Source organism: Podarcis vaucheri (assembly GCF_965113315.1).
Source record: "Podarcis vaucheri genome assembly, chromosome: 5".
In the NCBI taxonomy this organism is placed as follows: domain Eukaryota; kingdom Metazoa; phylum Chordata; class Lepidosauria; order Squamata; family Lacertidae; genus Podarcis; species Podarcis vaucheri.
The window spans coordinates 59,036,687-59,061,728 of NC_138763.1; the positions used below are offsets into that span (position 1 = coordinate 59,036,687).

The following is a 25,042-nucleotide window of genomic DNA, read 5'->3' on the forward strand; positions in this document are numbered from 1 at the left end:
TTTCATCCAAAGGAAATTAAACCAATGGCACTGCCCCTGGAACTTCTCACTTGATAAAGAAGAGGGAAGCATGTATCAGCATGAAACTTGGGGTGGCGCTCCTCTTCACATGATATCCCTGTCCTCCAACACAGAGGCAACATAATCCATGAGCTCAAAGCTCTGTGGCAATGTCCAATCCCTACTTATGCAATTTCTCGCTTGAAGCAAAAACAAAGCAATACAGGGGGGAAGAGATACGGTGAAAGTGTTCACCTCATATGTTAAATCATTTGCATTGTTGAAAGCAGGTGCAATATCTGCCCACCACTCCCCAAACCCCAGGGTCAGCTTTCCATGCCAATAGTGCACAGACCAGAGGCAGAAGTGGGTGGGGGCAATGGATGCAACTCTTACCTTTGTACAGCAGGCTAAATTCAAGGCACACAAAAACCAGGTGTTTCTACACTTTCCCTCACACATTTCTCCAGCCTCTATCTGGGCAAGCAATCTTGTAACAGTTCAAAGACATGGTCCAGCCAGGCAAAGTCAGGGAGCGCATGGAGCAGGGCTGGTGAAGGATAAGGCCAGGCAGAGTCCCAAGATGGGCCAGAATTGGAGCTCATTTACTCAGGATTAGCCAATGTCATGCCCTCCCATCAGCTTCCTGGCCTATGGCCAGGCACAATGATTTGTCATCTAATAGCATCTGGTGGGCCTCATGTTGGCTACTCCTATACTACATTAAGAAAGTTATGGCAGTATCCCTTCACCCATTCACAAACTAATTTTCTTTTGGAATCACATGCATGCAGAGTTGCACTTTAGATATAGCCATTATGTTCACACTTTTCTAAAAAAGATGCATTTGCATTTTATCGCTGGAGAAATGAACAAACAGGGAGTGGCATGTAATCAAAAGCATTCATTTGAGACTTTATGCAATTGTTACAGAGAGTTAACTTCACTATTCCACTGTAGCTGAAAGGCCGGGACAAAGCAAGATTGACACTGCAATAAAAGCAGAGCACAATGCAAACTAAAACGACCCATTTACAGGTTGTCTGATAAATCATCCAAGTTGAGAAAAGACTATATGCTGCTGGAATGAGTATTAGATGCCAGGTCAACAGTCAGATATATGACATATAGCACCTGCACACCTCTAAATTTGGGGCTTATTTCAGCAGGAATAAAAGTCAATCACAATCATATAAGAAGCGGGGGTGGGGGGAGTGAAGCAGAAGACAACAAGGCTGCTTAAGCAAGGCAAATATTCCCTAGGGGAAAGAGGAAAAATGGGAAGGAAGTGAAGCAGCCTCAAAACACATAAGGAAGGAACATGGTATAAGGAGCATGGTATAATTACAGCATGGTTCACAAACAAATAATCTAGAATTCAATGGTACAAAGAATTCTGTTCACATTAAAAGGGCAGAAGTTAAAATCATGCATACTTAAGAGCTGAAAGTGGTACGGTAACTAGGATAGCCATTCACATATCACTAAAGAGTATGAAGACATCACCAAAAAGTACATAGATTTGCATAAAATTTGTTGCTGCTAATTTCTATGTATACTTGCAAATTTAGGAATAAATATTACTTAAACAGAAATACATCTCATGAATAGTCTTCTGTCCAGATTCTGACTGATGATGGACAACTTGTGCTCCCTGGACTTGGACTGAAGAGCCCTGCAAATAGAGGACTCCTTCAAACAGAGGATGACTGTCCTCTGACAAATCTCTAAATAAGAGGAGTAACTTTGTAAAATAGGACACATAGCCATCCTATCTGCAGCCTACTAAAAGCTTGTAAGTAAAGTGGGGTTGGTTACATTTTGACAGAACTAATTCAGTTTATGCTTATAGATCTAATATGTTTCAGTTTTACACATCAGCCATTCAAATACAAAATCGGTAATATTTTAGTATATATAAGGCTCTGCCTTGTATTCAGTCAATTCATTGGTCTTTCTAGCTTATGACAGTCTCCACAAATACTGATTTCCTACCACAGAACTCCCTTCTAGCAGTGTCTTTGAACAAATGTTTTAAATATAGTTTTATAACCATAAATCTTCCTTATAACGCTTTGCTGCACTTCGTTTGTTTTTGTCAAAAGGAGTAGAGTTGTGCTCCTGTACAATTCTCATTGCATTGGAGCAACCTGGAACATAAAACTCAACTCATAATCACATTATGTTTAAAGTTTGCTGTCAGTGGGAACTAACTACAGTGGGAACTACTGAAACCTCAAAAGCAATAAGACGTTTTGAGGCTTTGACAAAATATACCCAAATGTCTTCTCTTGAAATGCAATCTGCCAATAACACAGAAGTCCCCTTTAACACTGCTTGTTTCAAATTCTTAGCTGTAGTTTCCCATGTCTTTTCATAGTTTTATTTTCTTGGATTACCACTGTACATAGAAATCCTGGCAAAATCTGTGCACAGATACATTAAGCAATATGCTTCTTATTCCCTTAGAACTGAAAGGCTTTGCCTTTGTCTTGCAGAAGCTGCTGTTCATCTTGGCAACGTCCCCAGATTTGAAGTACGCCAAAACAAATAGCTAATGAACAAGCAGACGGAAGTATCAGTCAAAAGCCACTACGTATAATGGTTATTATTTGTCAGGCCAAGGTATTTTCTATAAGCCAATAGGAAACACCATGAGCTCCAGGAAATACAGCAGCATGTGAATTAATTTTTGCAAAAAAGCTTCTTCTGTGGCGATCACTTGTAGCCAAGTAAGATTGTCTTCCATGAACACGGTCTTAACAGTGAGTCCGTAAGTGACTGTGGAGGCCAATTCTGGATCCACACATCTTTCCACAGTGGGGACATAGGTTTCTGGGCGGAAGTTGATCAAGGTGAGGGTTTGCCAGATGTGCCTTCCTCTTAGTATGCTTCTCCCTTTTGTCCTGAGTTTGAGTGTCTTCAACATCCACAACACCTTTGGTAAAGGCTGTTCTCCAATTGGAGCACTCATAGGCCAGTGTTTCCCAGTTGTCAGTGTTTATACTACTTTTTAAAGATTTGCCTTGAGAGAATCTTTAAACCTCTTTTGTTGACCGTCAGCATTATGCTTTCCATTTGTAAGTTCAGAATAGAGTAGTTGCTTTAGAAGACGATAATCAGGCATCTGAACAACATGACCAGTCCAACGAAATTGATGTTGATGAATCATTGCTTCGACACTGGTGATCTTTGCTTCTTCCAGTACACTGGCATTAGTTCGCCTGTCTTCCCAAGTGATATGTAACATTTTTCAGAGACAGCATTGATGGAATATTTCAAGGAGTTGGAGGTGGTGTTTATAAGTAGCCCACTTATAAAGGTTGGTAGTCCAAGGTTGGTAGCTTTGTAAACAAGCATTTTGGTTTTCCTGTGAATGCCCTGGTCCTCAAACACTCTGGACTTCAGTCGGGAGAAAGCTGCACTCACAGAGCTCAGGCAATGCTGTATTTCAGCATCAATGTTGGCACTTGTGGAAAGATAACTGTCCAGGTAGGAGAAGTGATCGACACTCTCCGTTACACCATTGAGTTGGATTTGTGGCACTGCAGAGGGGTTATTTTGTGCTTGTTGGTGCAGCACTTTGTTTTTTTGGATGTTTTCATAAGCTTCTGCGAAGATATTTAAGATGGTTTGGAGGTCATCCTCTGAGCATGGACACACTACGTTGTCATCAGCATACTGAAGCTCTATGACAGAAGTTATGGTAACCTTACTTTTTGCTTTCAGCCTATTCAGATTAAAGAGCATTCCATCTGTTCGATATATCTGTTCTTTATCTTTTAGAAGTGTGGTACCGTCTTGCTGAGCATAGGGGGCATATGCCATGATTTATTGGCACATAGATGGTCTTTGTGGCTTTAAAGAAACACTGTGCATCATGAGTGTTATCTAAGTGCTGGATCTCTTGAGCTTCTTTTATCCACCAGGTGTTCTTTAGTTCTCTAGTTCTTCTTTGAACCTTAGTGTTGGCATAGGTTTTTTCTTGGTGGCACAGTTTCTATCTCTCTACCAGATCTGAAAGATCTTCCTTTTTAATAATGCGTTCAATCTCACTATCATTCTCATTAAACCAGTCCTGCTGTTTCTTGGTTTGGTATCCAATAGTTTGTTCACAGTTTGTCTTTAGCTTGGGTCCAGCTTTCCTCGATGTTATCAGGGAACTCCGAGAGCAAGTGGTCCTTAAGAGGTGTTTGGAAACAATCCCGCTTAATAGGATTTTGAAGGGCTTGAGTGTTCATTTTGTGCCTTGGTTTCCTTCCTTGAAGCCTATGTTGAAGTATAATCTTGATAGCCATTGTGGAACGTATTAATTGGTGATCTGTCCAGCAGTCGTTGGCACTTTTCATAGCCCCTCCCCCCCTTTCTTAAATAAATTCAACAGTCCACAATTAAACTCTGGGAGAAATGGTTGTATAGCGCAATACTTAGCTTGGTCGCTCTGATCGATAACTTTTTTACAGGAGAGGGTTGGGGGAGTGCAACCCTGTTGCCTCTGCTTGATCTCACAGCAGCCTTTAATACCACTGACAATCGTATCCTCTTAAACTGCATGCATAAGTTAGGGGTACTGCTTTATGGTGGCACCACCATAAAGTAGATGAAGCAGTTATTGTGAATTTTATCTTTGTTCAGTAGGTTATAGTGGCAAGTTACAAATGCCTCCTGTAGATCCATTCATTTATGCAGGCTTTTCTCGGCTCATAAGATCCACCACACGGATCTTTTTATTGTTTTATTAATGTTTCACTGAATGTTTTATTGATGGATGCACTGTTTCTAATTTATATTTCTTTGTTCTTTTGGTTATAATGCTGTGATACTGATATTTTAAATGGACCTTAATGAAAATTAAACTGGTCAGAGATTTTCCATATTAAATTGTATGTAAATATTATAAGTGAATAACTTGAACTCTCTCATCAGCACAGCTGATTCTTCTGGATACAGGAAATTCTGTAAATCACATTCAGTGATGAACTGATAATCAAGCTGATATGCAGCTCTACATTTAGCCACCATCACTCACTCTTTCTTCATTCAATTCTATTCAGAAATAATTTGTCAATAGTTGGCTGTAGCATGTTAAAATACAGACAGAATGACTTTCACTGGCACAATAAATTCCCTTTTCAGCACTTTTATGTAAAAATTGATAGTCATGCCTTCTAGCTAAACAACAAACTGATTCCATTCATTCTCAAAAAAACTCTTGAGTATACTTAAACAGCATAATTGTTTGCATAAGCATCTTCATTTGGCCTGCCAAACCTTTACTACAAAATGCAGAAAGTGTGACTTTCATTTGTAAAGACCAAGACTGAGTTTTCCTTTAGACACACAGACTGGATTATTGGGAATAAGATTTTTTCAACCTTACTTTTCCATCTTCACATTTGGTTCCAGCAAGGACAAGACCAGGGTCAGGCATGTCATCACCCAGGTATACGTGGGTTCCACGGCATAGAATTTTGCCTCCTCCTTGTAATGGGATGTTTGTTTCTATGGAGACAGCATTGGTACCAATTACAGGCCGATTTGCTCCCCCTTGACACTGAATTTTTCCACACTTAGCATCTCTAAAGGGAAAAAAAATAATGTTAATCATTTAAAAAATGTTAGCATCTACCATTGGCACAGTTCCAACCTCTTTTCCAATTAGGCATGACAAGAGCATATACCTGGGTTCACACTTGGCAAAAGAACTTTTGGAATCCTTCCCACAGTTTCCATAAGGATCACCTGCAGAATTGACTCTCTCAAAGCATATCCCAGGGGCAGGTTTAGCACCTACAAAAGAAGCAAAGCCATTTTAATCTTATAAAGTATGCAATAACCTGATCTTGGTAGGGGACAGCAGAAGAAGGGAGTGGACGAGGAAACAAAGGAGATGGGTTTTGTTGAAGCTGCACTGGACTCCAGATTGATTGGGGGTTCGGGAGGCATGCGGGAGGCATTCACAGGTTTCACTGTGGACTACAACTTCCTTCAAATAGTTGTCTTGCTCCATTGGGAAGCCTAATGCTTAAGGCTCACCCAGCTGGCCCTGAATGCAGAGATTCATGACACAGTTTCATTAGCTTAAATGTTTCTGGATGCTTCAACTGCTGCTAGCTCCTTCCAGACCTCACAGCTGAAAGGAACCAATGACAGATACATCGCCCAAGATTTACGAACCTCAGAGCTTGTGGCAGCTCTTCTAAAGAGATGCTAAGAAGGAATCTTGTGAGGTGGAAAAGACACACGTCACAACCCTGCCCCTTCTGTGCACCATTTAAAGGGACTGATGCCTTTCAGGGCCTGAATCTGATAGCTTGTAGGTTTCAGGTGGCTGGGTGCCTATTGGATTATCTGGGGGGAAAGGTATGCCCCTCCCCCACAATGGCAGGATGGTCCTTTTCAAGCTCATGACCCTTTCTTGGTCATTTTGTCTCATCGCACACACCACCTAGTGATGGCTCCTGTTTATGCTTATTTGGAAATAAACCCCACGGTGTTCAATAGGAATAACTTTCTAATAAGTACACTTGGGACTGCAGCCTAAAGCCAACAAAAATCCTCAAAACTGTCCTATGTATGTTTTACATATTAATTATTCTTAATATAACAGACTCGCCAAAATCACGTTGTAACAAATAAATACCTAGTACACAAACGGGGAGCCTCAGGCTTGAGAGTGGAATGCAGCATTTCATCCCTCCCTCTTAGTCCCTCAGGACTCTCCCCAAGCCACACCCACTTAGCAGCCCCAATCTGAGCCTTCCTCAGGCTGTTTTTGTCTTGCTGGACTTTGTCCTTGAATTGTAATAAAGCTTCTTGCCTGTGTGTGTGCGTGCATGTGCATATAGAGACCTGATTTTTGCTTAACTGTAATGTAAAAAAAGGTAAGAGTCACATTGGCTGTTGCACTTTCTTTGCCTCTGTCCACGCCCAGTTTTAACCTGGTAAGCCATTTTCACCTATCCCTTTCCCCACCCCCACCCCCCAACATTAACCTGGGCCCCTCAGAAGAGGCCCACGAGGGCCCACAACCCATTCCGCAGCCCTGATGCAGAAAATATTGGGAAGTGTCTGTCCACACAAATTGGGAGCAGGGCAAAGAGAAAGAAGGAAAACACAGCTATTTTCTTCATGATAAAGTCATACAGACAAAAATAAAATACAAACGGCTCTTAGTTGCCTAAGTATATTAAAGCTAATCAGTATTTACTGTCTGACATTTCCTTCTGGTCCCAACTCTATTCCATTACAATGTGAAAGGACACATCTTTTCTAGAAAACAAACTCAACAGTTTAAAGAAAGTCCAGCCTTCTCAGAGGAGTGCTATTATAATTTTAAATACCGTATGGACCACTGGGGACAGGATGACAGTAGCATATAATGTGGCATAATACACTTCAGAAAGGCCCAATATATTCTATGGATACTAATTTGAAGCAGCTTAAGGTGGTCATCAGCATGGAATGCAATAATCTTTCAATCCATTCTCTTGTTGGAGACTGCTCCCATTTCCAACTAGGGTTCTGTGTTCCAGAACATGACGACTTGAAAATTTAACTTCATTAGGGAGGCAATCCTATATCCTTGAATAACATTTTAAATAGCTGAGGCTGCAGTCCTACGACATATCCTCAGAAATAAATCTACTGAACACAATGGGGCTTTCTTCTGACTAAATAGGTATAGGGTGGCATTTAGGCTGCAGTCTTAATTGTGCAATCTATTGAGTAAGCAGCATTGAGCTCAATGAGATTTTTGAGTGACCATGTTTAGGACCGGTTGGATTCCATGTATATTATGATAGCCTCAAAATAAGCCACCTCTCAAACAAAACACACACAAAGAAACACTCAGTGTTTAAGTTGTAATAAAGCATGTAATTGCTTGGGAAGTTATTAAGACTGGGCTCCCATAACCATAATCAATAGAGTGACATTAGACAGGGCTGGGGATGCCCAGGTTCAAATTCCCCTCTTGGTCAGGAAATTCACTAGGTGAACTTGGGCCACAGTCTATCTCCCAGCCTAACCTATCCTGCAAGGATCAAATGTGCAGATGAGAGAATCACGTATAATGCACTGACTTCCTTGGGGGGGGGGGAAGGCAGGAAATAAATGTAATAAATAAATTCTGTAGGTGGGTTAGTCCTAAAAGAGTACATTTAAATTATGTATTATACCTGGAATGGGTGGAGAAACCAAATGTGATTTAAAATAATTATAGAACCTAGTATTAAAATTGCAATTAGCTACCTTCATTTCATAGTCAGTAGCCTGACTAATAGACTATCTTCAACTGAAGATTAGCTTAATGTTATATTTAAAAAAGTTAAAGTGCATTCCACCTAGATTTAAATGGTCTACTGATCTCTCAAGCTCATAACTCAAATGCCATTTCATGCATTACTGAAAAGTGAGGAAGCAAACATACACTCTTGCTCTTTACCGTTTTGCTGTGAATTGGGACTCAACAGGGCCATATTTAGCTAAGCTGTTGCACTAGCAGAAGCTATTGCAAGGATTCCTGCTCATGCCATGGGAATTCTTCCTCTCCCTCCCCTATGTGCCCCCCACTCCATCCGCAGAGTGGGAAAAAGTTCCATTGCACAAAGACTATATTTGCACTGACAGAACCTTAGTCTTCGTGCTATGTTGAATACAAGCTATGCATATGAAAGCTATGGAAAGTCTGTCCTTGACAAGAGCAGCACAAAGTGAGGTAGTAGTTGCAGCACCATGGAAAGCTCTATATGACAAATGTTCCAATAAAGTATAAGCCAGAACTGAAACCTTTTATGGAACCAGGCTTGATCATTCTTCCTAGGCTCTGCCCCTACCTTGAGGAGTGGAATACCTTAAAGACCTGGGCCCCTTGTTTGGAGTCTAGCATTCTTACTCTTGGACCACTCACTCCATATGTTTGCCTGGACTTTTAGCACAGGCAGCTGGTGGAGAGCTACATCTCTGGCTATAACCTTCTCATTGCAAACCAGGATATATGGCATAGTCAAGAATAAATGACATATAAATGGATATTTCTTATCGAGATCAATTTGAAGAGTGCTTTTTAGCTTTTACAAGCTAGTCCTACAAGTCCAATAGGGGTAGCTTTGCTGCAGCCTTAGCTTTTTGCACTTTTATAGCAAAGTGTACCTCGTTACCCTTTCTTTACAAAAAAGACTGCACACTGTGTATTCCAGCACAGAATATAAGCAGTGCTCAGTCTGAAAAGATGGGACATGCAAGGGAGCTGAAAATGCTTTTTCTCAATATGTAACCTGAGGAAGCTACACATTAAAAGTTTTGGTGCAGCTTTCAAGGCACTGCCGTGGTTGAAACCAAAAGGCGCAACTGCAGATTACGTTCTGTCTGAGTGCTGGCTGAATATGATATCAATGAACTGGAAGAAAGCCATTGAAAAATAGTTGGCTTCCATGTATCAGATTAGGAACAACTACGTATTTGTTGAGCTATAAACTGATGGTCTGGAAAGACACAATGGGTGGCGGTATCCAAGCACAAAGTTCCACTAGTGCAATACGTTTTAACTCTGCAATGGAACTTATCCCCCCCTCATTTCCCTGTGCACCTTCCGTAAATTTGCTCTAGAGAGTTAGGGAAACTCCCAGAGCAGATTTAAGGGGTCACACTAAAGCTTGAAATCTCTAAGATATCAAAAGGCTGTGAATATCACTAAATCTCTCTCTGAGACTGGCTGTCCTTAAAGATCAGAAAGTTTCTTGCATCTGGATCAATTAAAGAAGGGCCAACAACAACAACCCCACTGTGTCTGTCTTTCTTGTTCCTAAATCACAAGCAATAATTTTAACTTTATTGATATGCTGAATAAAATGTGCAGGAAAGGGTATAAAGTGAATTTTAATATTTTTGGAATGCTTGAAGTGCCTTTCCTGATTGCTCAATGAAAGGCAAATGCATTGGAGTAGAATGTGCACATGTAGAATTCTTCTGATGAGCTAGGCCGAGGAGAAAAATTAAACTGAAAGGCTGTGAGTATATTTCCGACTGATTTTTCACTTTCGGGCTTAAAAATCACACTTTAACCGGAGCATTCTCTCACCTCCATGACATAAAGGAATTTAACAGTGAATGGAGAAATTTTACAAATGGTGCTCTCTCTCTCTCTCTCTCACTGAATACATTCATGCAGTGGCTAACATGAGAGCTGCCCTTCTGCATCAGGCCAAAAGGTCCACTTAGTCCAGTATTCTGTTTCCAACAGGGCACACAGATGTCTCCAGATGTCACAGCGCACAAAGTCTTCCTTATTGTTTACCGCTAGCACATGGCATTAAAAAAATGGACCTATTTATTGAAATTTTGAGATTGTAATACTACTACTACTACTACTACTACTACTACTACTACTAATAATAATAATAATTTATTTATACCCTGCCCATGTGGCTGAGTTTCCCCAGCCACTCTGGGCGGCTCCCAATCAAGTGTTAAAAACAATACAGCATTAAATATGAAAGACTTCCCTAAACAGGGCTGCCTTCAGATGTCTTTTAAAGATAGGATAGCTGCTTATTTCCTTCACATCTGAAGGGAGGGTGTTCCACAGGGCAGGCGCCACTACCAAGAAGGCCCTCTGTCTGGTTCCCTGTAACCTCGCTTCTCGCAATGAGGGAGCCGCCAGAAGGCCCTCAGCGCTGGATCTCAGTGTCCAGGCAGAACGATGGGGTGGAGACGCTCCTTCACGTATACAGGATATACAATAAAAAGCAGCGACAAAAACCAACATTTGAGGTACATTTGCAGTCACCTCTAGGTACACCCCCTATAAAGCACAGGTACCACCCCGATTTGTTGCTTCAAATGAGTGCACAGATCACTCTAGAATGACTTTTGGGTATTTGGAGAGAACACCCTGGGGGAACTCGTGTGGTGGAGTGCTGTGCCTCAGTGGTTAGACTGGGTGGCCTTTTACTAGAACCCTAAAGCCCACCCACCTGAGCTACTGTAGATGGGGGGGGGAGAATGATGCTGATGGTCTATTATCTACTTCGCCCCCATGAACCATATGCTAGGATGCCCAGAATCTACTTCTGTTACACAGATCAGGGAGTCATCTTTTTTTAAAAAAAGAATAATTTTGTAGTTGCTATTATTAAACAACCGAGAGTCAGAAACCTTTGCCAAGCGATTGTAACTCATTGAGCATTTGCTCACCACTGCCGCAGCTAAGGCCTGTCTGTAGACCTGTCCTGCATGAATGCATAATCCTTTTTCAGTGCCATTCATTACGCTTGTAGCTGTTATGGCATCTAGAAGTAGTAAGCAAATAGGACAGAACACAAATTCTAAGGTGCACGGTTCCAGGACTTGTCTTAAAAATGCCGAAAGATCTTTGTTTTCAGCGAATTGCTTTTATCAACATATTCAATAACTGTATTAAAACTGTCCCTGGGTGGAGGAATGCAGATGTAAATCAACTGTCTGCATAGTACTGTCCTGCTTTCTTGATAACTTTTACCAAGGCTGTGAAAGGACCTCTTTTTCATTCCATTCAAAATATGCTAACCAAGAGCCAACAAGTCTATTGATGTGCACGGCAGAAACTGTGCAAAGCTATGCAGTTCTCCTGCCCCGCTCTCCCTGGGCACTTTATAAACTTGTTCCCGTTTAAATGACTATGATGTCAAAAAACTATCCCTTTTTGGTATAGCCATCCCGATCCTTTTGAATTTGCAGTCTAAAAGTGGCGTGCGTGTTAGCAGGATGGAAGGTAGGTTTTTGGGGCCTGCAACCACCCTTTTGACAGGAACCTCACATGCACATAGAGAAACCCTTTACTGGCTTGGTGATAACGACTGGAAAAAGCTATTAAAACATCTGAATTGTATTAAAACATCTGAATTGTAAACACCTGTATTGGGAAGTTTTTAATGTAGGATGATTCTCTGTGTTCTGTTATATTCTGTTGGAAGCTGCTCAAAGGGGCTGGGGCAACCCAGTCAGATGGGCAGAGTACAAATAATAAATTATTGTTATTGTTATTGTTGAAAAACAATAGTCTATTTCCAGTTTTGCTGCAGCCCCTCTGATTAGACTTTTATAATCATGTGCTAATGTTGTTGTTATTGTTATAGGCATGTAAGAGTAAAGAGAACAGATAGAACTAGGGGAGTTAAAAGAAAAACAAACAGCAAAAGCTTCTAAAGGCACTTAAGGAAGCAAACCATGATGTTGTGTTTCTTGAGGGAACCCATTTATCATAATTCCAGGAGATAAACTGAAGTAGAAAGCCTTGTCTCTCTTTATTTTGTTACTTGAAGAGGCAAAGACAAAATGATTTGTGAAAGATTTGCAGTCGATATTAAACTCGTTGGGCTGGGTGAGCAGAGTTTATCTTACTTTGCTATTGACAATCAGAGTTTGGCGCCCTAGTAATTAAGGTCCTGTCAACCTTTCTAGCCTAAAGCTTTTGCTTTTTCCTCTCTACAAGAATTAAATCACCTGTTTCAAATCATGCCAGGTTAAAAACATACTGGAGATGGCACCAACTTGGATATGTCCCCTCTGCTCCAGAAGTACAAATTTGTTTAGTTACAGAAGAAAAAGACAGTTCTCACACGGCCTCATTTGCTTCTATGATCTAAAGCATTAGCTTAGTAGCCTCTAGGATGGCTGAAGTAGATGAAATTTACAAAGAAGCCCTTCCAGAGAGGATTAACCCTGCAAAATTATAGGCAAACTCATCCAGGGGTCTTCATGAAGGAAATCTTTCTCCCCCCCCCCTAAAAAGGAAAGTCTCTGTTTTTTTTTTAATCTTCTGCAGAACTGGATGAAATTTACAGCCTGACAACTGAACTGAGGGAGAGGGAAAGTAGAATGACCCTTTAGTAAGCTCTCCTAACTGTTTGCCTACTAAGAATTAAACTAATGCAAATGGGGGCAGTGGGGGGGGGGAGAGAAAACAGCAGAATGAAATCAATTTGATTGAAGTATTTATTTTTAATTGTTTGTTCGGAAACAGAAAGTGATTGGGAAGGATGCCAATAACCTACTGCTCTTATGTACATTTCCTGCTTTTTCAGGCAGAACCTGCAGAAGAACAATGACCGTGTGGAAAGCTGCCCCATGTTGGAAGTTCCACAGGGCCAAAGAAGACTTCCTAAGCATCACCCTCTTGAAACATCCATTATCTATTAACACTATCATTTATATCAATGTGACTATCACTGGCATTTCTTCGTAATCACAACTGATACTCTCTTTTTAAAGTATGTGCACACCCATTCACACACAAAGCACTTCAAATAAAGGTGAAATTGTTTGGCAGCCTAGAAAGTCCCTGTTTCTTAAAGGTTAATGTTTCCTTTCTCTCAGAAAATCAATAACTTTTCTCTGCCAAAAGATTTATTTGCATATCTAAGTGCCTCCTGAAATGCCAATAAAAGCTGCAGATAATATCCAAATGCATTACTCTCTACATAACTTTCAATCATATCACTATCAATAGGGTGACATCTTTAGCAATGTGACTTTACAAAAATGAAGTATTTAAAAGTTTCATTTTTAATTAAAAGGCACATACTGCAATATTTAAACAGGACCGAATTCTCCTGTTTAACACAGAACATAGCCTTATCTTGAAGACAAGTTTTCTAAACAACATTTCAGTAATACTCAATTCTTCATAACAGGTAGATCAGTATTCCCTGCCCTATATGTTGTCTTGTTGGGATACATATTTTTGTAGCATTTTTTCCCCTGGGAGACCTTGATGGTCTAACCCATGGGTAGGCAAACTAAGGCCCGGGGGCTGGATCCAGCCCAATCACCTTCTAAATCTGGCCCACAGGCAGTCCAGGAATCAGCATGTTTTCACATGAGTAGAATATGTGCTTTTATTTAATATGCATCTCTGGGTTATTTGTGGGGCATAGGAATTCGTTCATTTTTTAAAAAAAAAAAATAGTCGTCCCCCCACAAGGTCTGAGGGACAGTGGACTGGCCCCCTGCTGAAAAAGTTTGCTGACCCCTGGTCTAACCTTTGTAATCCACTTTTTGCTCCTGCTTGTACTTTGGTGTGGAGGGGTCAGGGTCATGTACCTTCAAAATCTTGGGTGGTTAACTAAGACTGCAATTTTCTGGTATCTAAGTCAATTCACAATGACACTGTGGCGTAAGACAGTGGTTTTCAACCAGTGTGCCGAGGCACCCTGAGGTGCCATGAATGATGGTCAGGGGTGCCGTGGGCAACACTAACCTCTGTCCTTCCCCCCCCTTATGCCCTCTCACATCTCTGCCTCACAAAGGCTTGCACAGCTGCTGTTGCAGCAGCCCTGGCTACAAGCTCCGCAGGCGAATGGTGCCAGGGGTTGTTGGTTGCCAAGAGCTGAGGTGGCCTTGGGGTAAGCAAGCAAGTGGGTGAGGGAGCCCAGCCAGTGAACTGACAAGTGGGGGGCTGGGCAGGGAGGCAGGCTCTGCACTGGCATTTCTTCTGTTTGCTGTGTGCAAGGCCTGCCCGGGAGCTGAGTGCCCAGTGCTGAAGGGGAGTCTTTCTGTCATCCAGGCCCAGCAGCACCCGCTGCTGCCACTGCTGCCTCCCAAGGTAAGGTGCTGGCCTCACCTTTGGTCAATCTCTATTGGGCCACTAAGGCTGGAGGCATCCTCTTTCCAGGTCCCTGTGGGGCAGTGTGAGGAGGCACTTCTCTTTGGGGCAGTAGCTCAGAGACCAGTGGCGGCAGCAGTGGCTGCCCAGAGGACTCCTAAGGACGGGGGAGAAAAGGCTGAGGGAACACTTTCCAAGGGAGGGTTTCAAAAAAGGGCGAGAGGCTGGCAACTCTGCAGGCAAGGGGTGACATAACTGGGCTCCTGAGCCCCATAGGGGTGTCACAGAAAGAATGTAATTGGTCAAGGGAGCCATGGACTCAAAAAGGTTGAAAACCTCTGGCCTAAGGGGCTAAACTCTTGGTCTTCTGTGCTGGGCCCAGTGAAAAGATACTTGACGTCTAGGTAGCAACTGTGTCCAGAAGTGCTTTTTATCAATTGCCTTAATTAATCAGACACATGATGAGATCGTGTTTTCAAATGAGGGGTTATTATTATCTATTCATATGTAGTCTAAAGCACACATTATGGCGCTACACTCCCCAAGAACTCCCTTTGAAAAGAAATCAAACATGGGCTACAAAGATGGTGTTGGAACTGTATCATGCACTCAAATATTAGGAGCGGGCACAAGTATTAGAAGTGGGGGGAAAGTAACACAGCATACTAAACGAATCACCATGGGAAGGCAGTGCCTCCTGAATGGCAGCCTAACAATCTTTTAACTAACTAAACTAACTAACTAACTAACTAACTAACTAACTAACTAAATACTAAAGGAATTTCTTAGGGCGCCTTTAATTTTGAGAAGACGGACCAAGGGGGTTCACAAACATGTAAAAGCCAACTGCAAAACAACTAGTAAAACCAAATTATAAAAAATATAGCTCACCCATAATTAAAATACAAACTAAAACAAGTTCATTGAAACAGTAAGACATCCATAATTAAAATGCATAATAAACAAGCAAAATAAATAAATAAATAAATAAGAATGAAAAGTTAGGAACAGGGTGCAGAGGGAGAAATCTCAATAGCAAATTAAGTATTGAGTAAGTGGATATACAGTTTTCGAATACAATGCCCCTCCATCCTTGACTATGATGCAATGTCAGCTGAAACCAGATGACTGTCCAAGTTAATTTGCATTACTGATGGAAATATAATCGGTGGCACAATTTTTTCTTAATCTGGCAACAGCGATGAGTTATGTTTGCATAGTTAATGCTATGCCCTTGCATAGTGGCTTTCATCCCAGAAATCTCTAAGTGCTAAAGTAAACATTACAGTAATTACTTCTGAGAGGTAGGCAAGTATTTGCATTTTACAGTTAAGTAAACTGAGGCAGGGCCTAAAAGGATTCAAATGTGCCCAGCAGACATAGCTTCAAAGAAAGCTAATGATCATACCTTTGGAAGAAGACCATAAAACCTAATGCTGTATTTAAGCACGTGTAGAATTCAAACCTGGGGAGTATGGCTACAATCCCAGCATTTCTCCAGCAGCACAATCCCAAAATAATTTGTGGGACTGGTGCTAATGATGTGCAACTGATACTTTGGAGAACCGGAGGCTAGTTAGGAACTGGGGAAATGATTAGTTTCTCCAAACCATTAGACCACCCAATTATATGAAGAGGTTAATAGACAGATATCATGCATCTTCTCTCCATTCTTTCAGCTCACCTTCAGCTGTAAGGATGCAAGAGGGAAAATGATCCTCTACTGTAGAGGCTGGGAAACCTTTTCACCCCAAGAGCCTCATTCCCTTGTGGGGACCATTCTGGGGCCCACATGGGCTTGGTGGGTATGGCCAAAGGCGGAAGTGTGTGGAGAAACAAATGTGACTCTTGCTTTTGTACAGTAGATCACATTCCAACCATGCAAAGCTACACAGATACTTCCATCCTTCATTCAGGCAACCAAAGGGCATTATTACAGTTCAGTGAGAAATTTCCACAAGGATAAAGCACTCAAGCAGGGCATGGAGCAGGTCCGGTGAGGTGTGTGGCCTTGGGAAAAATCTAAGACAGAGGGGCCTGGAAGGCTACATTCAGCCCCCAGTCCTGAGGTTTCCCATACCCTGATCTACTGGGATTGGGCATGAAACATCTATCCTGCAGAAAAGATGGGAAATGCAGAATTTACAGACCCAGAATCACATGTGGCTTCAAAGTCTCTGCCTCCTCCAAATATCACAAGCAATTTGTTTCTGTGGATAAATACCTAGAGAAAGAAACAGCGAACAGGAATTCAAACTCACCTAGTCCCCAGAGTGTGATGCATTGCTGCTCATGTGTCTGGCACATGCCATTATAGCAATACCCATCTACCCTGTAGCAGGGGTGCCCGTCATGTAAGTAAACATTGGCTGGGCAGAGAGGGCTGCCTCCAGTGCAGAATTCAGGAAGGTCGCAGGAATTACTGGAGTGCCTGCATAAGACCCCTGCTGGCTTCAGCTGCAGGAGGAAAATATTTGGCTGTAATTCCAATCAATAAAAGTTACTGCACAGTGAAATTTATGCTATGGACTAATGCTTCCCCTCCCAGACTCTGCACCAAGTGGCCATTAAGCACAGAATAAAGGCACCACAGCATTTATATGCATCTCTTTGATATACTGCACAGCGGTTTACAGCACACTTCTAAAGGGCCTCCTTCATTCCTTACTAAAATGCAAGCACAAGGCTCTGACACTCTGCACACACAGAAGCACACAACTTAAAACTTCAGCTGACTCTGCAGTGGTGGAATTATTTAAGTGGACATAAACTTTTAAGGCTGCTTTTTAATACTGTCAATTTATGCATAAAATAAAAAAAATACAGACATTGTCTTTTAGGGGAAGAAGTGCTGCATTGATTTTTTTTAAAAAAAGAAGCAGAAGCAATGGATGCGTTTTCAGTGGTACAGCTATAGGCCAATGAACCTCTTGAGTACCAATTATATTCCACTGACAATGCATAATAGCTCACATAGCAATGCATGTTTCATACGGCATGAAGATTCTTATGGAGGCCTGCCCACCCCACATGAATTAGGAAGCAGGAAAATTCACCTTGCAGTCTTCACAGCAAAGTCCATGGGCACATACTGCTCCTGGTTTTAAAGTGCAAGTAGTAGCATTACAGCATTCATTTGTACATTCCTAAAAAAGAAGCCAATAAAACCTAAGAATTACAATAGGCAGGAATATGTACATGGAGATTGACTGGAATCCATATGACCACCCGATTCTCTGCATTTAGGCTAAAGAACACACTGCTTGTCCGCTGAACTATATTCCAAGGACCTATACAACTCCAATTCTTTCTTTTCCCACCTCCTGAAATGTTTTGAAATATAGATAGTACAGTGGTCTCTCGAATTACAAATGCTTCAGGTTACAAACGCTTCAGGTTGCAAACTCCACTAACCTGGAAGAGTTACCTTGAGCTGAGAACTTTGCCCCAGGATGAGAACAGAAATCGTGTGCCGGCGGCGCAGCAGCAGCAGCAGCAGCAAGAGGCCCCATTAGTGAAAGCACGCCTCTAGTTAAGAACAGTTTCAGGTTAAGAACGGACCACCGGAACAAATTAAGTTCGTAACTAGGGATACCACTGTATTCTGTCTCCTCATTCTGGAAAAGCATTCAATATTGTAAAACATCCTTGTAAACAAGGAAGCACAAAGTTGCAGAATCATCCAGTCCAACCCTTAACTTGTGCAGAAAATCCAGGCTCAATTTTCAACATCTTCAGGAAGGGTTGGGAAAGACTCCTGCCTGAAACCCTGGAAGCCCGTCAGCCAGTCAGGGTAGACAATATTGTCCTAGAGATGGACCAAAGGCAACTTCCTCAGCACAATTCCTAATGGCTTTCAAGCCTGCCAGGAACCACATGTGCTTCCATGAGTGGCAACACGGGGCTCTAAAAGTGGGAGCTGAGGCAAAGTTTCTGTCACCTTTCTCTAGCCCCATAATCTCACCTATCGCTGCTTTTAGAAGTTTAGGACGACTCGCTTGCTGTTTAACCTAGGGTGTGTAATTTTAATGCGTCATTTCTTTGTTCAGTGTTCACCAACCATCACATAATTGTTCTCTGCCCTTTTTCTTTTCTCTGAACTACATACACCACATTCAGATTCTGTTTGGCCTAGTTCTAAGCATATGTCTAGACTGTGGCAGGCAGGGGAACAACTGCTGAATTTTCTTCCACATTAAAAAAAATCAGAAAACTAGGTTTCATGGAGAATACTAGAACATTTCCCCCTGACACCTAGCTTTCTCAGTGAGAACTAGGCATTTCTGTGATTTTCTTCTAGAACTTTATTAGCATTACCATTCTCCTCTGAATTGTCTCCAATTTATCTTGTGCTGATCAGAAGTGGCACAGTACTTAAATGAGATCTAATCTCTTAACTGAGCTGAGCAGAGGAGTACTATTGTTTCATGAGTCTAGGAAATGATGCTTCTGTTAATGCAACTTGAAAGCAGATTAGCCTTTCTCACCAGAGTATCACACACTTGAGTTTGTTATTCACTGTAACCTTCACTCGTCCCTTAGAAGTGCTGCCTATTTAGTTATCCCCAGCCTTAATCTTTATCATTATTTATAAATTTTACGTATACATTGCCAAGCTGCTTTGAGTTTCATATACAAAGCATAGATCCATTCCCGCATGGAACTTCTGAGCCAAATACAGGCATACCTTGGAGATATTGTGGGATCGGTTCCAGACCACCGCGATAAAGCGGATATTGCAATAAAGTGAGTCACACAATTCTTTTGGTTTACCAGTGCATATAAAAGTTATGTTTACACTATTGTGTGTTCTATTAAGCCAAGCCCCCCCCCCCCCGGCTGCAGAGGTGGGAGCGGGGAAACCCAGCTCCAGCCCTGGCCAGCTTCACTCCCGTGGCCAAAAGAGGGGTGGGAGTGATGGGCTTCCTTCCCCTGTAAGCGGTGGGGCTGCCTGCAGCTGCACCCACATTCACATAAGGAGCAATATCTGCTAAGTGCAATAAAGTGAAGCGTAACAAAACGAGGTTTGCTGGTAGCTTTCCCCCCTTTCTATATGTAACCCTTTTTGGGGAGGGGCATAATTTCATTTTCTTGGATTTTGTCTTACTAAGTCCTTATTTGTAGTCCTTGGTCAAATAGAATGGGTCAGTTTAGCCTTGATAAATGGAAAGCTTACATTTCAAGGTCATAGAGAATGGTAATCGATTCACATTAAATTCAAATTTCAATCTAGTGAGATTTGGCAGAAAGTAGAACAAAAGCCATTCTGCTCCACCGAAACTCTGAAATATTTTATTTTTATTTAATTTAACGAAATATATATACTTCTTGACTGTAATAAAATCTCCAAGGGTTTTACAAGTAGTATTAAAAATACTCATTTTAAAACTCCACCGCCGCCACCATGCCTGCATCTCAACTGTCTGGCCGATGGGAATCGGTTTCCCAGAACATAACCTGCAGGCACATAGTCAAGAACCTTGCTGAAGTGGAGCAGGTTTGCGCCTGGATGGGACACTGCCTAGGGATCACATGTGTGCTTCCTTGTGTTCCCTCGTGGGGAACAGTGGGATAGAAATGTACTACATACCGGTAAATAAATCTGCCACAGTCCCTTGGCTGGGCTCAAGGCAGAGGGTATATGTGATTAATTTTTTTCCAAGTGAAAGCAAGTACATGAGGGAGATGCGAAAAGAGAATATGCATGTGAGATGGAGGGGTAGGTAAGGCACACTTGCTCTCCTTTGCAGGGACAGGCTCCCTATACTTCCACTGGAAAGCTATATATTTGATCCAGTCAGAAAGTGCTTCTACTTCCATTGTAAAGTGTGGTTCTGGCTGGATTCTGGCAGCGATGGTAGAATTTGTCTCATCTCTTATTTACGTAGATGCAGGAAAATTAGCTTATCTCACCCTCAAAAGATCCTATTCAATGAGCATACCTCAAACTAAAATGTATCAGGCAACCTGGCCAAAAAAGACCTTCAGAAGCAACTGCAAAATCTTTCTAAGGAGCTTACAAGGAAGATATGAATGCAAAAGCTCTCATTGTTCTTGTAGAAATGTGATTTTAACACTTAAAGTTCACCAACTGTCATCATACCCTGGAATCAATAAGGTGAATCCGGGTTAATCTTTCAGATTAACCCCGATTCACCTTATTGTGTCTTCTAGAGTGTTTGAATATTATTTCATTTCAAAAGAATTTGGGGTAGGGGTTGGTGAAACTGGCCCTTGTTAGGGACCCAGGCCTGCCTGCCCTGCAAAAGTCACCACTGGAGATTGACTGGTGGCAATGCTAATCCCATTTACTAGGAAGTAAAACCCCCATTAACTGAGTGGGACTTATGCCTGAGTATGTTTGTGCATTTAGGCAGCGATCCTATCCACTGAACCTGAGAGTAAACCCTATTGAACTCCATGGAACTTCTTTCTGAGTCGGCCTTTACAAGCCTTGCCTAACCTTGTATGTATATCAACAACATGCCCAATATATTGATTGGGGCACATGCAGAGGGAGCATTACTTTGTAAGTATTTTGGACTGACACCCACTGGAAAATTTGCCTTTTAAAAATAAATAAATCACACCCCAAAATACTTGAGAACCTACCCTGTACTCCAGTTTACAAGGCTTGCCAAGGTTTTGAGTACTAGGGTCATGAAAAATGTAGTAATTTCTAATGCAGCTATTGCAGTAAAGTGATTTTTTTTCTTGGTGGGGGGGCACTGATACAGGTCCTTGTCAAAGGCACAAGGGACTCTAGGTATACCGCTGGGGGTAGATGTGACCCATGACCAAATTCCATCTGACATATGGCATCAAACCACTCTGATGGCTCCCCCTACCGCCTGGCCTATACTGTAGCCTGTCTTCTTCTCACCTAAGCCTTAACATCATGATGGAGGTATGAATGATGCAGCACTGAGCCAAGGAGAACAGAGAAGAAATAAAGAAGCCCCCCTCTGAAACAAGTGAGAAAATGCAATCAATTGAAAGACAGTATCAGCAAGACCTGAAGGGTGAGTGAGAGGCCGTACAGAGCAAGCTTTTCTGCCCCCCTTCCTCATCCTTCTGTTCCACCTATGGTGGCTGTGAACTGGACACCAAGTACAGCTACCCCACAGGCAGACAGGGTCTCTTATCTAGGCAGAGAGATGGGAAGATCAGAATATGAGGAGGAGTGGGAAAGCCAGAAAAATGCAAACTGAATAAAGATATCTCATGGCTAGAGAGGCGAACCAATAATTCACTATTGCAGCTCTAATATGTGGTGAGGTGGTTATATTTAGCCTTTGACATTTCACTAGTTAACAAATCTTCCTCGCATAAGATTTGCATTGCAGAATTCTCTTGCAGGTGACATGTTAAATGTATTCTGGTTCTCTTCACCTTTGGCTCTGACTCTGCCCAACATTGTTTTTTTACCTCCTGACTGACTTTTTCCCATGGGTCACAAACCCTCATAGAAGAAAAGTCCTCAACCTCTGCACTGGCTAATAAAAAACAGCTTTGTATGCAAGCTTCATGTAGAGTTACACACAGAACAACATGATGCACTCAAAGATTAGAGTGGCATTGATGTGCTGATCCAATTTAAATTACATAGCTAATGCAAAACTAACTAATGTACTGGATATGCTGGTAACACAGATTATAGTGGAAGACTGGGACTAAAACCAATCACAACTGAGCCACCGTTTTCCAAGGAATTTAACAAAACAAAGGAAGAAGCCACAGTTCAAACTGTTTCATGGCATTATTAAGTGGTTTTTACTTTAAAAGGTATCGGTAACACTGAGAAGTGAAAACGTGAAAGATAACTGGGCTAGAATGAATGTGAAAGCTACAGACACTCTATTGACTTTAAACAAGCAGATAAACCTACTTCTCATGCTTTGCTACCCAGAAGAATGAGTATGCTGTCAGGAAATCCTTATGGCTTGATCAATTCAATAAACTGTATGGGAAAGCTATGCAATTTCTTGCTATTTCAATGTCTTTCAGTCTATTATGCATATAACTCTATGCTTACAGGAGAAGACAAATCCATAATTCTCTGGTATATTTAGTTATGATAATCTGGGAGAGAAATACAGTATCAACTTTTAATACCAACATCTAAATGAAGGAAGGGTAGGTGTCTTCCCTGGCAGAATGAAGTCAGAGGAGCAGTCACTTTCCTTGTCTTGGGCAGCCATGGAAAAGGAAGAAGGGATGTTGGCAGAAGGGCTTTCCCTTTCCAAGCCTTTTCACTGTGCATGTGTTATGTACTGAGCTGAATCCTAGAACAATAGAACCCAGAATGCAGCAGTCTGATTGGCCCGCAGGAGCCACCCAATCCACCTCCAGGTGGAAGTGAATCAGCGACCTGATTGGCCTGCAGGAGCAGGCAATCAGGCTCCTGAAGGAGGTGAATCCGCAACCTGATTGGCCTACAGGAACAGCCTGGAATTAGCCAATCACGCGGGGCCCATTGTGTAAATAATGTACATATAGCTAGACAGTTTGGGGAAAGTTTCATTCATTGCTACTATGAGCTGAATAAAGTGCATTAAACTCACACTCGACTCTGAGTATATTTCAGCACGCTGGGCACAACATACAACAGGCTCTTCTTGGTTGAGGAAGAGTACCAGAATACCAGCCTGCAGACTTTGCAAAAACACTGCATGGCTTTTGTATTTAGACAAGCTTTCAAGGAATACCGAGACCGGAGAATAGTGGTGCCTAAGGACTGATATGACTTGATATTCTAAATTGAAATTTTGAGTCTCCTTTTGAAGCAGTCACGACAGACAGTCCTACCTCAGGTTCCCCGCAGTCACACTCCTCTCCTTCTTCTACATAGCCATTCCCACACTTTGGGCCACCAAAAGATTCCTTAACTTCAGGCAGGTTGAATAGGCACATCCCCACTCCTTTCTCCAAGCTGCTTTCCAGGTCTTTCTTGCTGCAGCTGCTAAACATCATAGGAAATGGGTAGCTGGGGGGAAGAAGGGGTAGGAACAGGGGAGACAGAAGAAAAAAAATACCGTTATCAAAGAATTATGGGTTTGAATTCGGAGAGAAGATGTTCCGTAACACAACACTCCTAGCAAATTCTACGGCATCATCGTAATGTGTCCCAAGAAATGAACAGAAGGGAATCAAATGTCATTGTGCCAGAGGCTGGTATAGTGCACACATAGTTACGGCAGCTAATGCTAGTATTTCTCAAACAGCACTCATTATACTGATAGCCATTATGATAATAAACATAAACAGATTAAACATAATGAGTGCCAGAGCTTCCTTAAATACTCCCAGTCCAAAACTGCTCATAAATATATACCCCTTGCTACAATATTTTCAAGTCCCACAAACCCGAGGGTAGGTTTTACAGTGTGGGATGTTATGGGGCATGGAGGGAATGAAAAATTAGATTCAATGGGAGAGAGGCAGAATGAAGGGGAGTGGAGGTCTATAGAGAATGTGGCATCAGCACCCTAAGAGGAAGAGAGAGTCCAATCCAAATGCTTGGACAGGTTTGGCTGCTGATTGTTGCTCCTATGCCTATATATTTGACATTTGAAAAGCACCCCAAGTATTTTAGTATACACTGATGTTGTGATGTCTTGTAATGCTATCTTTTTGTTTCTGCAAATATTCTCCGCAGTCCCACTGGAAGCTTGCCACTTTGTTAATTGTGAGTGAGATCAAAACTTTTGAGAGTCATTCAGCTCAATGCCAGCTGCATCAGGATGTTTGCAAGGACATCATGCCACAGACATTGTACAGGATGCCAAAGTGCACACTGCGATTCCCTGCAATTATATTAGGTGTGGATCACAACCATCTGGCAAATAAAAGACAAACTGTCTTATTTCCCTAGACTCTGGAACCCATTGACTTCCTCTCTGCATTCAGGCAACAATTCCACGCTACGGCTGTGTAGGGAGCCAGCCAGATCGATAATGACTGGGCTTTGTTCCCTAAATGTTTTTTGTGATGGATGGCAGAGCCAGACCAGAGTCAGAACCAGTTCTCCCTACTCCCCAACCTGACACCTGTCTAACATCTCAAATCAAATCCTAGCCCTCTTCTCAAATCCATCCCTATCTCTCATCTTAAATCCAGCCCTATCTAACTCTCTCCAACTCAGAAACTGCTCCTTTTATTCTCTTCCCCCAAAAAAGTGCTGTTCCTGCCCCCTCTGTGGCCAGCTGACTGTAGCTCATCAGAGAGAGGCTCCAGCACTATGGGGGAATTTCAGGGGGACAGCATCACCAGACTCTGGTCTGGCTCTGCTGTCCGCCACAGTTTTCCATCAATCATATAGTATTAAGAACAGGATGCAGTCTTAAAGAGGGAAATAAGATAGTGAAGAGAATTCCCATGTTGCTAAATCAAAAAGTTTAATGAATCAATAGTTATTTATTATATTACAGACAGGGAGGAATTCAGTGCTCAAGAGTT

The 25,042-nt window shown here is 42.0% G+C and overlaps 1 protein-coding gene across 2 annotated transcripts in view; it reads right to left on the bottom strand.

Annotated features, from left to right (window-relative positions):
• Window positions 1-25,042, bottom strand: part of ADAM12 (ADAM metallopeptidase domain 12) — a 189,079-nt gene that overhangs the window by 17,099 nt on the left and 146,938 nt on the right. For both annotated transcript variants that reach the window (XM_082222835.1, XM_082222836.1), the window contains 5 exons: window positions 23,393-23,570; window positions 17,641-17,730; window positions 16,846-17,041; window positions 5,682-5,790; window positions 5,381-5,579 (listed from right to left, as the gene is read on the bottom strand). In XM_082222835.1, the coding sequence (XP_082078961.1) occupies window positions 5,381-5,579; window positions 5,682-5,790; window positions 16,846-17,041; window positions 17,641-17,730; window positions 23,393-23,570 (772 nt within the window). The remainder of the gene's footprint in view (window positions 1-5,380; window positions 5,580-5,681; window positions 5,791-16,845; window positions 17,042-17,640; window positions 17,731-23,392; window positions 23,571-25,042) is intronic.